Raw genomic sequence first — 16,673 nt, 5'->3', positions numbered from 1 at the left:
CCCTTTCTGCTGACATACTCTAAACCTCATTGGGTAGTCGGCGTCTTGTTAAACGTATGTAACAATTACGAACATTTGTCTAATGAACAATGCATTGCCAGGACTTTCATTTTGAGTACATAACTTCAATGTTTAGAACTTAGCTAGCATTGTGGAGATTTTACTCAGTGTGTAATTACAATTCTTTTGATTGCTTTCACTTATACCGCCTATTGAACTCTTTCATTTACCGTATGTTCATCTTTTGTCAAAAAATCCATCGTGAACATATTGAGAAGTTACAACTTACCATCTTTGAGGTGATTGATCGGCTACGAGCATATTCGCAGCATTTCAAGTTTTCCTAGTCTCTAGAGATATTGAAACATAAAGAGATGGTCCCACCAATTTCCCGCGTCGCAGTTTTTTCTTCTTTGTGGAGTTTCGGTTGGATACTAAAGATTACACACGAAAGCATCAAGACCCAATCGAGGGTGCCTGAAGTAAAGAAAATGCAATATTACTCTGAACGCTACGAGAACATATATAGCAGCCGTATGGCCGTCCTTGAAAGTTGCTCTGGTCGTACTCCAACTTCGGTAAGCACAATTGCAATCACGCCAACTCCCAAATCAACCAGAGTTCTTCCCGTCCAAGAAGATGATACTGATCGCTGCATATCAACGAACATGGTTCAAGTCACATCAATTCCAATCCCAAATCTAGGCCCAGCTCCCACTCCAACCAACATCGAGTACCATGTTGGAGACAGCGTAAGCTGGCAGGTAAGATATGCCAAAGAGATATTCTGGCAGTTTTGGGGTTCCATACCCTCCGGGTTTATCTCGACTGCTTGGACTTTTATGAGTAATTGGATATCTCCTCACCTAAAGCGTCAAAAGTCGCAGAGGCGCAAAAGTCGAGCATCAAATGACGCTACTACTGACTCGGTCGGTCGGGTAGACAGATTTATGAACCATATTCTGAGCAATCGTATGATACAATTCATAACTCAAGGGTTGATAAAAGCAGATGCAGATGAGAGAACAACATGTACTAACCCTCTTCACGACGAGGATGCCTGTCCATACGAACGTACTGTAGAATCCAAGTTCGCCTTTTGTTACCATTCCAGAAAAGCATTTGAAGAATTCGAAAAGAGGCTGTCCAGCCTCGAGAAAATGGACTTGGCCGACAGAAGTGCCGTCGAAAGCCGGCAGCGAAGTCGTACACGTTTGGTGGAAATACGGACTCGATTTTGCGGACGAAATGTCGAAACAACTCCACGCTTGCTTGGGGAGGAAGACGGGGATGCCACTTTTGAGGACGTGGTTGTGAGTATTATCGTTGGAAAAGACAGGTGGCGCGTTGAGAAACCAGAGACACCACTGACACCCACTATGACGAATGTCGGAGAATTGATGGGTGGCAGAGCGACTGGGGACAAGTCAACTAAGGAGGACAAAAAAGACGAGTATCCATCAAGTGACGAGGGGTACTACGGGGAACAACATCATCATTGTATGCATTGTAGGGGCGTGACTGAGCAGTCTGTCCAGATGGAGCGGTAGAAGGTGAGATGTAGCAATTCTACCATGATTGGAAGATGAAGGAAGGTCAAGGAAGAAGAAAAAGGGAGGAAATAGAGTAGTTTATGAAACAAGATGCACATTTGTTGATAGATATCCAATTTGACAAAAACACTACGATCGCCACGTGGGCTATCCAAGATACCGAACGAGCAAAAAACCCTCTAATAACGTATGTTTCGATATTTGCAAAAGTCATAGTACTGACTCTGATCGAGGATGCAGACAAGTACGACATGCTCCAAGATAGTCTATGAGCCCAAGTCAACCCTTCATATAACCAAACCCGTGTGCTCCCAATGATATCATCCCTAGTATGTGCTTCCACTTAAATGAGATTTGTTTTTCGCACACAGGGTTGTTTTATATCCTATCTTCTGATCGACCACTACAAGAGTTTCATGAGTCCTGAAAGTCGAAATCCTAGCTAAATCGGTTTGGCACTACAAGATCACTAGAGAACAGATCTGATAGAGGAAAGGGTATCATATTAAGAGAACAAAGCTAATCCACACAAGCTAGCTTTTCAATCATACATATTTAACGTCTTGTGGTTCCATCTTCAGTCGACGCACCCAACCCATTCTTGGCCACATCTCGTCTGAACTCCGTCTGCATCGGTGTTGGGGAAGTTTGTGGCGACTCGAGCTCTGCACGTGCCGCATCAGTACCAGCCGGTAGCTCTGACAACCTGTGCTCGTTCGAATCTGGTAATTCAGAATAGCGTTGATCCGCAGGAGTTCTCCCAATATCTCCTGGAAGTTCCTGTGGGGCGTCGGAGATATGAGCGTATTGCTGGTATGGGGCGTCCTTGTGAGGCACGGCAGGGTACATGTTGGGGTTAGGGGAGGTGTATGTCGGCGGTGCTGTTTCTGAGCGTTAACGTTTGTTTCAAACAGATATTCTCGATATACGTACGCGATTGGCCGGCATATTGACCACCAGCGTAGTTTGGATTAGTGGCGCCTCCTTTCTCGATGCCTGTGGGGTGTGCGTTTTCTCCAACTGGAGCAGCGGCATATTGTTGTTGTCTACGCTGCTTTCTCTTTCGGCAAAGGAACCAGATAAGCGCGCCAATTATCAAGGCTGCCCCGATACCTCCGCCGACTGCACCGCCAATTACAGCGCCGTTACTGGATCCTTTATCGGAGTTTGAGGGAGATGATGATGCTGTTGCGCTGGTCGTGGCACTGGAAGATATGATCGTGGACGCATATGCGCTGAACTGTTCTGGCCTGTCCAAATAGGCAGGGACTAGATCAACCCTTGGGCAAGTGGAGTTGGCAGCGCAGGGATCGGATTTACAGCAGCCCCAGAATGTTGTACCAGCAGCACAAGACCAAAAGACGCTACCAGTTCCACAACCTACGTCTGGGAAAGTGCCATACAATGCTTTATCAAAGCCACCTTGGTACACGTTGCCCTGCGAACATCCCTTCGTACATGGATCCGAAGCACAGCAGCCCACGAAGTTGGAGCCGGTTGCACAAGCATACCTAAGAACGTCAGTATTGTCGTACCATTGGTGAGGTGCCTAGGCTTTTGTCTAGATAGCCTGCACTAGGAATTGTGTACATACCAGTCTCCTCCTAACGGGCAAGTGAAGCCGGTGCTGTTTTGTCGTCTAGTAAGATGTGGAGACATACTGAACCAAACTTGATATTCGTGCTAAACAATTATCCGAAGTATAGACCACGATAGTATGTAGAAGAATTTACAACGTTAGAGCGAGAAGAAAGAGGACAAGCAGTTTGGAATAAGATGAGATGTGACGGAATGATATGAAAAAGAAAGCGGCGCAGTGACCGTCTTACCCGCCCCCCATCATGACAACCGACCGACTCTACGCTTTGGCCTTCTGCGCCTTGTGCGGCCGGATAGTAGATCGACAACCCTAGTATCCACCACGTTATCGAGCATCACGACCAAGAAGCTAACAATGGCAGAACCACATGGGTCCAGGCGGATCTTTGTGAGCAGCCCTATGGACCTCCAACTCACAACTACAACTACGCAGTCGCTGGAGATGGAATTGCAGCTCAAGGGCTTACTCTTCTGCTGCAGAGGATTGCTTTCGTCGCCGGTTGGGGTGGTTAGGCCACCAACGATTTTCGTTGAGGTGTTGTTCTGGGCGTCAGATTACGCCCGACAGAGCTTGCGCCCCATCTTTGTGCGGCTGGACCAAGCGTGGAGCTAGGACAGAAACAGAACGCCTTATGATTGTTAAGCAAGTGACCAACGAAGCTAGCAGCCAAACAACATCGACGATACCGTCGTGTCGTCGGTTTGATTCACCCAAGATCCTATCTTTGGATTATGGATACCTCATGCAAGTGAGGCATGCATAGCCTCGCTTCAACGGTATACCGCTCGAGCAACACGATCATTCAGTTTGACCTGTACCACCTATCTCAATACATATTGGCGCTGGATGAAGATGCGATCCTGAGATATCACTGCCGAAAGTCAACACGGGTGGACGGTTGTTTTCTGGCGAGGCTGTGACATTGTGCCAAACGGGTGCGACTCGAAGATGCAGTTCTGGGGATACTCCAGGTACAGCGGCTGCGCCTCCTTGGCACAGGGCTGAGCTACCTCAAAACATCTTAATATACCCTTGTGGCTGATCACTGCCCCCCGAACGGCGCGTGCGTCTGATCTAATGCTCCTTCGAGCGTCTGTCATATGCAAACTTTTATTGGAACCGCACCGCTGGGCGTTGGATGTCAGAAACAAATTTCGGAGCCGCACACCACGCTACCACATCAGGCCAGGCCAAGGCCAGGGTTTGGGACGAACGTTATCCAGCCGAAATGCTTATCGAGCGGTGAATCCATCAAAATATAATTCTTTGAAGTCGCTAAATACCCAGAGAATATTTCTTCCCACTACCCTAGAAATTCATTCGCTCTCATTTGCTACTTGCAAAGCAAACCATGAAAGCAACCCGCTCTGCAAGACCCTTTGCTTATATTATAGTACTCAACCAATTGCGCAATGCAATAGCGACAAGAATCTCGACACCGTATCAGGCTATAGAAAGCTCGACGTCGATGTCACATAGCGATAGCGAAATTCCATCCAAGGGTTTCAACACGTAAGCAGATACGCTCGTCGATATTAGCTTCTTTTTCGGCAACGATGCCAATTGTTCTGCTAGCTCCAAAGTCCATGGTTTTTACAGACTCGTTATGGGTTATTTCCAATCATGTGCAAGTGTACCTTTGTACACACTACCCGTGTCATAGTTTGCTTGTGACATATTGCCAGCAAGGTCTGCACTGAGGATAGCATCACGCAGAATTAGAGGTTGGATAGGTTCAAGTGAATGTTTCAGCTATTACTGATCTTTGGCCCTACGCTGTTGCGTCTAGAAAGTGGAAGAGCTGACCCCACTTGTCTTCAGTATACTGAGTTGAAATCAGGATCTCTCATATAAGTACCTCAAGGGCTAGACACATATATAATCCACTCAAGCCGGCAAGGAGAAAGTATAAGAAAGTATATAGAACTCGATGATCACAATCACCCATCTCATGAACCTTAATGGAAAGTATAAAAACGCGAGAGCCGGACAAGAGCCCTCTCTTCATAACAATGAGAAATCCATATATTACCTGCTCGATATATCTTATCAACCTAATTTTGCTAGAGAGCTGCCAGCAATTTATTTCATCTTCGTAGATCTGTGATCTATCGCCAAAGCACCAAGGAAAGAGGCGCAGCTAAGAACCACAGTAACTTGCCAAGACTGCGTTAAGGCATCATTGAAAACACGCAGGACGACAAGTTTTATGTCTCCGGTCAGACCGTTTGTAATGGTTGTGATACCTCCATTTACCACTGCGGACGCATCAAGACCGATGTCAAGCTTTTGTAAACCATAGGAAAGATTGTTTGTGAATATGGCCTGGGCCACGGACACGAATATGGATCTGTAACTATAGTGAGCTCCAAATTATTAAGTTCGCGTTTGACCTTGAGGAGCTCACCCGCCGATTGTCTGTGCAAACATGACCAAGCTAGATCCAATGGGAACGTCATCCAGGGGGAGGACCTTTTGTACAACCATCAAAGGAATCAAACTAGACAGGCTACTTCCGACACCAAATAAAATTTGGTATCCAATCCATCTGCCAGTGCTTGTGGTCACTTCGAAGGTAGTGAAAAGTCCGGATCCAATAGCACAGAAAATAGACCCAACAAATATCCAACCGTTCGGATAGCCGAACTTGGAGATGATCACTCCACTTGTGAGAAGAGTGAAAGTGCTCGAGAGAACCCAGGGAAGAGTATAGACTCCTGATAGGATTGGGCTGTACCCTTTGACTCCTTGAAACCATCTGCGAGTGAAAGGTCAGCACATATTGGCTACAGAAAGGAGGATTCTTACGTAGGTAGATAATAAGTAAGGACAAAGATAGCCCCCGCGGTGCAAAACGCAAAAAATGATACAGAGATAACGGTTCGCTGCGTGCTGACTCGAGGAGGTAGCAGAGCTTGATCCCCTTGCCAGGCTTCGATGGCGATGGAGGTTACACTTAGCACAGCGAAGAGAACGAACAAGACGATGATGCGCGAACTATCCCACGCATAGTCAATTCCTCCCCATTGTAAGGCTAGGAGAAGGCAGGCAACTCCTGGTGCAATAGCCGTGAGTCCAAAAAGATCAAGTGACCGGAAGAAGTCGTTCCACGAGGTGAAGGCCTGGGACTCACGCTTCGGCGGACGAACGAAGAAAAAGAAGGCCACTTGGAGGGCAGCTTCAATGGGTAGGTTGATCCAGAAGTTCCATCTCCACGAAGCTTGTTCTGTGAGTGCCCCTCCCAGAAGAGGGCCGCAGATGGAGGCTAGCGAACGAGCAATGGCAACGCAGCTCAAAATGACTGGTCGTTTCGGGACTGGAGCGAGGAAAGGGACAAGGGAGAAGGTACCGATAAGAAGGCCCGAGGAGCCAACACCGGCGATGGCACGACCGGCGATGAGAGCTGGTGAGTTGGGCGCGGCACCACAGACGGCCGAGCCGACGAGGAAGAATAGCATAGAGATGCTATAGATCCATCGAATCGAATATCGTGCACTGAGTTTGCCGAAGAGAAGCTGCGACATACAAATAGCCATGGGATAGATGTTGGCATACCACCCGATGTCTTTGAGAGAATGGAACTCATCCGTTATATAGGGCCTAGCAGTGGCGAGAATGGTATTGTCCTATGTAAAATATGTGCATGTTAGTGCTCCAGGATTCCACGTTCGGGTCAGATTGAAGAACGCCTGACGCACCAAAGTTGTAAGGAAGATACCAACACAAAGAGTGGTGACAGCAATCCACAAGACGAGACCGGAAGGATATGCAGGCTCTGCAGTGCTGTCTACCACAGTTAATTCAGAGTATGCTCCTTTGTTTGCGTCTTGGAGTGGACCTGAGCGTATCTTTTCATTCTGAGAGACGTCCTGAGCTCCATCTGCGTCGCCTGTGTAGGGTTGCAATTCGATATTGTCCTCACTATGCGTGTTGATACTTCGTGTAAACATCGCACACATGATTGAGAGTATCTTCCTAGCAGATAGAGGACCTCAGACCCATTGCTTTGGATCCAGCCGGCATTTTGTATTTGTGTACCTATGGAAGGAGTCTATCAATATATGTCTATTTATAACCACGCCGCAAATATACACGTCTCTAAACAACTACGCCGCAAACACACATGTCTCTCGACAACTGTGCCAAGTGTACTGAGGTAATGATATTCCAAGCCAAGAGTTGCCTTGAACAAGGTAACGAATAAGATGTAGCTGCCCATCTACTATAGTAGGGATAGATCTGTTATCATCATACCAAGGTACGGGGAAAGTCCTTCTCACCCTGTAGATGTAGCAAACTCTGATGATTTAACTTTGAGCGATGCAATCATACTTTGAGGGCTGATTGTGGCGTCAAGTTAGACGAGGGTACTGGAACTCAAACTTCGGCATCACGATTATTCGGCTAAAGTTTCTCCTCTCTTGCATAAAGTGGTGCGTCGGGCTAGCTGGGCTCGGGCTGTATCAGTCTGTACGAGTTTCTTCAAAATGGCCCACTGTATCATACACGAAATTAGTCAACCCAGAGTCGATCATTCCGATAGTGACGCTAAGAAGGTGTCCCGCGAGCCGTGGCGTTATCGTAATTCTGGAGGATACCTGCCAGCGTGTCATGATTCGAGGTTTGAAAAGCGTTGTGAGCCAAAGTAGGTGCCTCATCCCGTAAGTACTTGAAGCTAGTATACCAGGACTTGTAGCGCAGCGGGTATAGAAAGAGTTCAACTTTACGAAAAGACGTTCATGCGATAGGATATTCTACAGAATTTTTATAAGAAATCGTCTACCTATATGAATTCTGGTTGTCGAACTGACCAGCGACGTGCGTCACAATTTCGGTCAGAAGCAATTCGATATCAGACATCAAGGCCTGCGTGTAAGTCAGAAGAATTGATTCAAGGCCTGGATCTAGATGGCTAATGTTTGTGTTCGATTGACGTGCAAAGAGTTGACCAAGAGTGAAGTGAAGGCACATGGCAGGATCCTTTCATCGATCACCGTGAAGGTCTCGTACATTGTTTACCATGGTTTGCTTCAGTCACGTGCGTTCGCGTTTACTCACGACAACAGTAATCGCGATGGTGAAAGCTCTTACAACTTCCACCACCAATACGTCACTCCCATCCGATTCGGCATCACTCTCTGCCTCCAACGGTTTCGGCTCATTGTCTCTGCGTTCGTCCTGCGGCTTCTTCATCTCCAGATGCAAGTCTGCCCGAGGTAATGATTCACTATCCAGTTCAACTATCGATTCATGCTCGCGTGTTTATTTCTGGTATGTTTCTTAAAATGTAGCAGGGTTTCGTCATCCACGCCGACTCCAACGCCGAATTTCAATACAATGGCTATGCCCATGGGCTTCGCCGCGCAGATCAAGGTGCTGCAAGAAACGCAGCGCGAGCAAGCTGAACGAATCGCCTTCCTAGAGCAGGAAAACGCGGAGCTCAAGGCTTCGGAAGATCAAAACCTTGTCGCACGAATCGACGCGCTTGAACGGCACAACGTCCACCTCACGGCGCGACGCAAAGAAGCAGTTGCCCAGCTTCTCAACTTACGCACCCTTCACCAGGAAGCCAACAACGCGTTTCACTTGCGCTCGATTGATATACAGCCTGACGATCTTGAGGGTGTGCTTGTTGTATACGGCACCTCAATCACGTCTGTTGTCAACCATCATCAGCGCGCACTGGCACACCTAAGTGTTGGAAGTCAACTCGCGCAAACGCCGATGTACAGCACGACCGCCCCATACCCTCGCTACATTAACCAAGGCTGCCTACCAACTAGTCCGATGCCTATTGGGTATGCGTATCCAGCGGCTTACGCTCAGTCGGGATATTGCCTTGCTCACAACATTCCCTACCCATGTCGAATGTGCGATCGATAGGTGTTACGCAAACGGCTCGTCCTGTTGCTTGTCACGCGTATGAACCACCCAGCCCCGCCGTGCCTGGTAGATTCTCGGGTCATAAGGATGTTGTGTGGTATTCCAAGCGCTCTTCGAATGACTTTTACTACCGCTTGTCAGCTCAGGATGTTATCGATGGTTATGGCTAGCGTTCGTTCTGTTTGATCTTTGTACTTTTGGAAAGCTCAACTTCTGACTTTTGGAATTCCTTTATGTTCAAATCGGGGGAATGGAAAGTCGGGGACTGTGTCGCCTTTGCGAGATATCACACAGACCTGAAACTTCAGCCTGATGCAGCCAATATTCTAATGTTTATGCCGTGATTGCCTTACTTCGCGGTTGCTGTGCACTAGCTGGTTAGCCACGTGTAACAGATGAAGGATTCTTGAAGCCTACGCCCTTTGATACAAATACACTTTTCTTTCACTCATGTTCGTTCGGCAGTGTGGGGCCACTAACTGTACTGTAAGTGTCTTTGTCTGCACCCAGAGTGCCAGAGTATGCCCATTTTTACAACATCATCTGCCAACACCCATGCTATTTTTCATTGTTCCAATTACGCATCCTGATTGCCGAGGTATGCCACCTTTCGACACTTACCTGTCGCGTGTGATGTCACGCAGATACAGCTTTCTCCTTCTTGTATCCCTCCTTCTCAGCGCCTTCGGCGTGGCGATCACTCTGGTCTGGCAGCTCAACTGTCCACCTTCGAGTTCAATCCGAGCTCACGTCATTTTCATCGCCCTACTCGTCCACTTCTCGTTCTGGATCGGCGTATACACCATGATGCTCCTTCAAGGCCCTCCCGTCCCTCTCCCCGATACCATTCTCGTAGCCGACGACGACGATACAGACAACCACACACAGCCTCTTCTAGGCGCAGATAGAATCAAGAGAATCGAAACGATATGGGAAAAGTCGCAGCAGGCATGCGCCAACAAGATTCGCGACGTGGAAGCCGCCTGGGATAAACTCAATCAAACATGCGCCAATAAGACGAAGATTATCGACGAGACCTGGGACAAAATACAGCATTCCGCCAACGATCTACTGCCGAAGATAAAGGAGCTGGAACGTCTGTTGAATCGGATTGGCGAGCTTGAAGCTATCAAAACCAAGATCAAGGATCTTGAACGCTTGAATCAGCCGTTTGTTGACTTGTTTCGACTGGAAGAAGGTATATTTCCTCACACATAGGTTGTTGAGCCTGCTCAAAATCATCTAGGCTCAAGCCAGACAAGGTAGCACCGCCGTTGATAAATGTTCATTTGTTCCAGAACCTTGTCCGACATGCAGTCTTTCCGGACACTTGTAGAAAGCCAACGGCGATGAAGCTGAACCTTGATGATAACGTGTACAGGCAAATCGCAACGAAGCATGCGGGGTAACGCCAAAATAATAATGATGATGATGATGATGATATCGAGATAGTCTTTCAATGATTTTCATATCACCGTGATTTACTTGGAGCAGAGAAACAGGATGCCACGTGGATTTGAGCTGACACGAATGTATCAATGGAAAGCGTAAGATTCAACAAAGCGAGTGAGCAATATGAGTGACCCGAAATCAAGAAATGACCGTCTGGATAGCTATGATCGGCTTTGTAAAAGTATCGATGAGGAATCTAGAAGGGTGGCTGGGAGAAAGATGATGACGTGAAACCGTGGAAAGAACGCGACGCGTTTAGCGGAACCGCTAACCCTGTTGGTTGTAGCTTGATCTTCCATTCACTTACCGTTCTTTCGATATCGTGAAGCGAGTGAGCGCATTTCATCAAGCCTGCATCCTCATGTACAAATTTCTTACGATAACGGAAGACTGATATCCGTAACTTTATATTTCCCATAGCACGTTCACTTGATGATACCACCAAGATGAGAAGGTAATAGAAATCATTGTAATCAACACACAGTACGCACATCGTGTGAATACCTTTCCAACCATCAACACGAGTTTCAAATTCCATCACACAATCGTAAACGTACCCGGCTCCGGTTCTGCTCCTGCGAACTTGGCCACTTGCCATACTAACCCATCCCAGTGACATATACCAACGCGCTTCCATTGTCCATGATGATTTTCGTCCGGTACCAAGCAGAGGCACACTAGCAGTTTATCCACATCGTCTTCCGCAACTACAACGCAACGCACGTTTGAGGGGGTCTCAACGACGCGATCGAGCAGCCACCTTCCAGGGTTGAGGAAGATCTTTGTCTTGTTCCAGCGTTTCCAGAACGGCGTTTTGAGGTCATTAGCTGTCAAGCGATAATCGAAGGACAACCCCGAGATCACCAGTGTACCAGTGATGCTGGTCCCTCTTATGGAAGTCTCGCTTGAAGCGGACACAATCTTGAGCATCGGACGAAGTTCCGTGAAAGTATGCGACCCGGTGCCGACAGTAAAATCCTTGTCACGTAAGGAGTTGTGGTAATACAGTGCTCTTGGGGCACTAAGCCATGACCATGAGGGCGCCAAGAATGTTGGGTCTGGCACTTGTTGTCGAGAAGTCTTCGGCGATAGATCCATCCACCATGTCAACTGATACCATAGTCCAGTTTCCCACATACCACCGACTAGGGTGTCCCCAAGAACGTTCGCCAAGGAATGCGAGATACCTTCTAAAGCTACTAGTTTGTCGCTCTCCTTCGTGAGTTTCCGCGCAGAGTAATTTTTGATGACTTGAACCCAGACTTCCGCTATTCGCTCACGAAGAATATCTTGATCGTTCCCTCCAGCGAGTGCTCTGCGAATGAGCTTCAGAGCCCATGTCTCGTCAGGATTATCGTCCACGAGAAGCGACGCCGAGAAGGGACAGGATTCGGAAGCCGACATTGTGATGCAATCCCAATACAGCTCTCCGTTATCGAAGTAGAGGATTCTCGGAGAAAGCAGTTGTTCCTGGAGTACCCAGCTTCGCGTATCTAACAACCCCTTTGGTCGCACTGCGCTTTGAACCTGGCTTACAGACGGAAACATATACCACTCCCCTTCACCAATCAATCCCATACGGTCACGATAACCCCCTGATTGAAGAGTGTCGAGGTGAAAGGGCCTCACGCATCGAGCTCTCCGTGACCGAAACATACCTTGCGTATGATCGCTACTGTCCGCTACCGCAATGGTTAATGCAGCCCCGCTGTATACACTGCTCATTTTGGATGCCTCTGCCAGCCAATCCACTTCGGAGTCCTGTACGATACACAGCGCGTCGACCCATAGATACTGATAGCCTAAACATCGAACAACATCGATCGCATCTCGTATGGTCTGGGACAGAACTTCGAGTGGGATAGACAGCAGCCTTTGCTCTATATTTGCTATCGTTGTTACCGGAAGACCTCTGATACCCCAAAGGTGACTCAAAGCAACGTATGGCTCGTTCAGTGTTACGTCTTGAACAAGCTTCAAATCTCCTTTGTTTTGGTGGGGCCCGATATCGAGGACTCTAGTTGGGGAATAATGAGACGTTTGATCAAAAGTACACAATCCATGATTGTGAGTACACTTGCGAAGCCAGTCTTTGGCCATTGCTATTGCAGCAAGGGATCCGGTGCCGGTGTCATCCAAGCTGCGTATCTCTTGCAGGGTCTTGTGCGATCCAACTGGGTTCAAGTCAGATCACCATTTCTAAGACAATATTCAGGCAGGTGGCAACAAATCATGCAAGAGGGAATGATGACTGTTTCTGCATGTGAGATATGCCTCTTGCGGAAGAGATCGCAAGCACTTACCGGGCAACAGCTGTATCGAATGAGAACATTCGTTCCCCCCGATTCTAGTCTGGAATTCATACACTTGGGTTTCTTTGTTCTGCCAAAATCTGGTAGACAATCGCGGGAAGCATGATACATCCACAACCATATCGCCATGATCGCATAAGAGATAACAGAGCCCGCAAGACGGTGTGGTTTTCCGGGGTAGAGGAGACAACCAGGACCCATCAAGTCTCTGGCTCTCGATGAGTACTCTACAACACCTTATGCATATGTTCGACCTAGACGACTGAGGTTGTTGTTGTTTCTCTTGAGATGATGGGTCAGATACAGGAGCTAGGTTACAGCCACCGACTGCTTCCTGGTTTTGCAATTCTCGGCCCACTTCGGATAGTTGGGTGTAGCATTTGAATAGCTGTTCAATAAGATCCGTTGGTGGGTGCTCGTAGACTCGTTCCACTAGGTCAGATATTGCAGCCAGTTGGATCTGTGAGTAATGCCCATATGCCAGCAACGTAATTGCTGCAAGTGTCTGATGTTTCTGTATCGCAATTTCGATCACGCTGGCCCCGTCTTCGTCCTTATATGAAAGGTCTGCGCCCGACTCAATGAGCAAAGATAATATGTTCGATAACCCACGGTGGGCAGCGATATGCAAGCCTGACCACTTTCGTAATAAAAACTCCTGGAAGGCAGAGTTTCGTTGGCGCTGGAGTTCATCCGCTGGTGGCAGTACATTCAGAAGAGATGGAATACGCCCATCCATTGCCGTTTTTGGATCTGCGCCACTATCGAGTAACATCTGAACGACCTCTTCATGACCATAGTATACAGCTTCCAGGAGCGGAGGGACTCCAAGAGAATAGATACTGACATTCGCTCCATGTTGGAGAACATAGTGACATATGTCGGTGACATCATCTCTATTGGTAAGATGTAGGCTAGCCTCTAAGGCACTTACACCAAGACTTCTGGGTGTCTCCAAGGACATACGCCAAATTTTGTTGACAAATGCTCCGACCCGACCGTCCGCAAGATCGTACGATATTCGAGTAACAACTCGATGTAACTGTTGTATGTGATGAATGTGAACACCGTGATTCACAAGTAGTAATGCCTTATGTGCTTTCATGGGTGGGGCTTCTTCCTTGATCGGTGCGATTATATGAGATAAGCATACACTGGTCCAGTATCCAATGCATCCTTGAAGTGATCTATTGGGATCGGAAAGCATAAGCAATTCGCCCAATGACTGGTCAGTTTGTTCTCGAGTTGCAAGCACGAAAGGATTCCGGAGTCTCAATTGGAGTTTTTCGGGTATCATCTCAGTTGAGGTATGAAAGCGAGCTCCATGTTTTGCAAGAAGCCTAACCAGATGCATGTCCCTTCGACACGCCGCGTCGATCAAAGGGACATAAATGCTCACCAGATGGGCATCGAGAGTATTGATACTCACATCCCCTAGCTTGGGAAAGGGTGTTTTTACACTACTCCATTCGCCGGTACAAAACAACTCATGGTAACTGCCTTCGATGAAATCACCATCTGGTTCTGCTGGTAGAGTTCGGTGAAGGTATCTGCCATCAACAGAGTAGCGACAAATAGCTACATTTGGATCTGCTCCGGCGTTCAAGAGGCTCCGAATTCGTTCCAATGTGTGCTTGTCAAGCAGCTTATCAGGGATGAGGAAATTATCAGGTCTGGGTGGGAACACAGCCACCCAATCCGCTGATTTTGGAGCCATTGGCGAGTTTGTCGAATAGGAAAGGGGATGTGCGTGGCATGGTGTCAGGAAAGGAGAAGGCTGAAGTGTTGCCTATGCGGGGTCCATCTCACGTGTAACCACCCACCCCCACACTCTGAAATGAGCAAAGACGACTACGCAAACCACCTAACGACGTTTTGCAAGCCGGATTAGTTTCTTTGGCTATACAAATATTATTTCTTTTATAAGGTGTGAGAACCTCGGCAGACGTTTCGAATCCAAGAAGCTTGGCGAGCCGGTTACGTATGCGCATGTCAAATGCTATGAGTATGGCGCAGGTCTTGTTGCATTGGTTCGACCTGGTAACAGAGGCCCAGCTGAAGAGCAACAATTTTCGAGGAACAGAAGTACCATGATTGATCGAAGGCGGGGTAATCATATATCTGAGTAGGAGAGTCCATCATATTTGCTGGTCTATACGAGTTAGCCTTGTGATGTGTTCTTTCCAGCCGCAGATCTCGAATGTGAATCGTGATGCCCACCGTCGGGTTTCCAACTCTCCAGGCGCGAAACCTGCTTGTCGTACTGCTCTCACATGCAGCTGAAAGTGCGGAGATTTTTACGTTTAAACATGGGGTTACTACTCAATCCAATGACGTATAAGAGGGATGTTTTCGAGAAGTTCTGATGCAAAGCGTTCAATTGGTTGATAGATTTCGGACCCGATTATTCAGAGGTAGAACGGTATCTGTGCACCTAGTGTGCAGCCCTTGCAGGGCCTCTAGCGCCGATCATCATATCTACGTCATCCTCGCGACACAAATGGGAGGCACGCGTTTGCTGCACCTAGCAGCTCTTTAAAGCTCCAATTCCCCAGCTCATCTGCATACATTTATCGTCTCTTCTCACCATTGACCCTTACCAATTGAACAAGATCAACTCACATCACAATGTTCTCAAGACAAGCTACCCAAAATGCCCGCTTTGCGGCTCGTTGTGCGCGTCGCCCAGCTGCACGAGCAGCCAACCCCAACTTCCGCACACAACAACCGCGCTTCCAGTCTACCGCCTCGGAGCAGGCAGCCAGCACAGCATCGCCCGCAGTGATTGGTGCTCTCACCGGAACGCTCGCCACGTTCACAGTTGGCTACATTGCCTACCGACAGTCGGGCGCCTATCAGCTCGTGAAGGCTTCCAAGACCACCCAGGACTACGTCAACACAGCGACGAAGAAGATCAAGGAGTCGACACCAGAGCCTAATGAAGCGTTAGAATGGCTACGCAATGCTGCCCAGAGCTACGCAGCCTTTATACCCGGTGCCAAGGGATACGTTGACACTGCCTTCAACGATCTCGATGCCATCCGCGCCAAGCACGGTGATGAGGTTGATGCCATTATCAGCGAGGCGTACGAGGATATGCGCAAGGTCCTCGGCAACGGCGACCTCAGCCTCGTCACTGCACACAAGACCTGGGACGTCATCACCAAGCATCTTGCTCGTGTCAGCGACCTCGCTGGTGATGCCTCGCAACAGATCATGGACAACCACCCAAAGCTGAAGGAACAGCTTGGTGGCAACTGGGACAAGCTCAAGGAGATGGGAGACAGCTACGGCCCGGAGGTTAAGAAGGAGGTTGACAGGACATGGGGGCAGATCAGCGATATCGTCAAGACTGGCGTGAGCGCAGAGAACATTGCCAAAATCAAGAAGGTCATAAACGAGAAGGTTGAGAAGATCCAACAGCTTGGTGACAAGGCATGGCAGAAGGGTCTTGAGCAGGCCAAGCCCTACCTCGACAAGAACCCCGAAGTCAAGAAGCTGGTTGAGGAGAACGCAGATGCGCTGAAGCAGGGCAATTTCCAAGAGCTGTTCAAGCGCGTCAAGTCTGCTGTCGAGAACGGTGACACTGGCGATCTTGAGAAGTACGTCAAGGGCGCTGCTAACAAGGTTCAAGACAAGGCCAAGGACAGCGGCATGGGTGGCGGCCTTGAGAAGTTCTTTGGTGGGATCCCAGGAGCTGAGCAGATTATGCCCAAGTTGAGCCAGCTGCAGGAGGCGGCAGAGAAGCACGGCGACGAGGCGCAGGATATCCTCAAGAAGGCTGTATCCGAGATCTCTGAGGTGTTGAAGAAGCACGGAGACGAGGCACAAAATCTTGCCAAGAAGGCTAAGGATGATGCGAAGAAATGAGCG

General features: G+C 48.3%; 6 protein-coding genes across 6 annotated transcripts; 3 read left to right on the top strand and 3 right to left on the bottom strand.

Annotated features, from left to right (window-relative positions):
- Nucleotides 1–491: 491 nt before the first annotated feature.
- P153DRAFT_356974 (uncharacterized protein) lies at nucleotides 492–1,871 on the top strand (the record flags this gene model as incomplete). The annotated part of the gene is made up of 5 exons (XM_033666691.1): nucleotides 492–764; nucleotides 1,084–1,313; nucleotides 1,412–1,500; nucleotides 1,662–1,740; nucleotides 1,787–1,871. The coding sequence occupies 5 exons, from the start codon at nucleotides 492–494 to the stop codon at nucleotides 1,869–1,871; spliced, it is 756 nt and encodes a 251-aa protein (XP_033523783.1).
- Nucleotides 1,872–2,108: 237 nt separating this feature from the next.
- Nucleotides 2,109–3,682, bottom strand: P153DRAFT_431356 (uncharacterized protein; the record flags this gene model as incomplete). Its single annotated transcript, XM_033672893.1, has 3 exons — nucleotides 3,148–3,682; nucleotides 2,487–3,064; nucleotides 2,109–2,440 (listed from the first exon to the last, which is right to left on the bottom strand). The coding sequence occupies exons 1-3, from the start codon at nucleotides 3,210–3,212 to the stop codon at nucleotides 2,109–2,111; spliced, it is 975 nt and encodes a 324-aa protein (XP_033523782.1). The 5' UTR covers nucleotides 3,213–3,682.
- A 1,553-nt stretch (nucleotides 3,683–5,235) lies between these two features.
- Nucleotides 5,236–7,103, bottom strand: P153DRAFT_290798 (MFS general substrate transporter; the record flags this gene model as incomplete). The annotated part of the gene is made up of 4 exons (XM_033663732.1): nucleotides 5,236–5,503; nucleotides 5,561–5,911; nucleotides 5,962–6,779; nucleotides 6,852–7,103. 4 exons carry the CDS (start codon nucleotides 7,101–7,103, stop codon nucleotides 5,236–5,238), a joined length of 1,689 nt encoding a protein of 562 aa, XP_033523781.1.
- Nucleotides 7,104–8,490: 1,387 nt separating this feature from the next.
- On the top strand, nucleotides 8,491–9,036 carry P153DRAFT_375874 (uncharacterized protein; the record flags this gene model as incomplete). The annotated part of the gene is made up of 1 exon (XM_033669612.1): nucleotides 8,491–9,036. One exon carries the CDS (start codon nucleotides 8,491–8,493, stop codon nucleotides 9,034–9,036), a length of 546 nt encoding a protein of 181 aa, XP_033523780.1.
- A 1,989-nt stretch (nucleotides 9,037–11,025) lies between these two features.
- Nucleotides 11,026–13,539, bottom strand: P153DRAFT_385601 (HET-domain-containing protein; the record flags this gene model as incomplete). Its single annotated transcript, XM_033670446.1, has 3 exons — nucleotides 11,026–12,083; nucleotides 12,147–12,662; nucleotides 13,119–13,539. The coding sequence occupies 3 exons, from the start codon at nucleotides 13,537–13,539 to the stop codon at nucleotides 11,026–11,028; spliced, it is 1,995 nt and encodes a 664-aa protein (XP_033523779.1).
- A 1,808-nt stretch (nucleotides 13,540–15,347) lies between these two features.
- P153DRAFT_431353 (uncharacterized protein) lies at nucleotides 15,348–16,673 on the top strand (the record flags this gene model as incomplete). Its single annotated transcript, XM_033672892.1, has 1 exon — nucleotides 15,348–16,673. Exon 1 carries the CDS (start codon nucleotides 15,429–15,431, stop codon nucleotides 16,668–16,670), a length of 1,242 nt encoding a protein of 413 aa, XP_033523778.1. The 5' UTR covers nucleotides 15,348–15,428.

This window comes from Dothidotthia symphoricarpi (assembly GCF_010015815.1).
Source record: "Dothidotthia symphoricarpi CBS 119687 unplaced genomic scaffold P153scaffold_10, whole genome shotgun sequence".
Classification (NCBI taxonomy): Eukaryota; Fungi; Ascomycota; class Dothideomycetes; order Pleosporales; family Dothidotthiaceae; genus Dothidotthia; species Dothidotthia symphoricarpi.
Note: the sequence above shows the minus strand (reverse complement) of the source record. Positions and strands in the feature narration are given on the sequence as shown.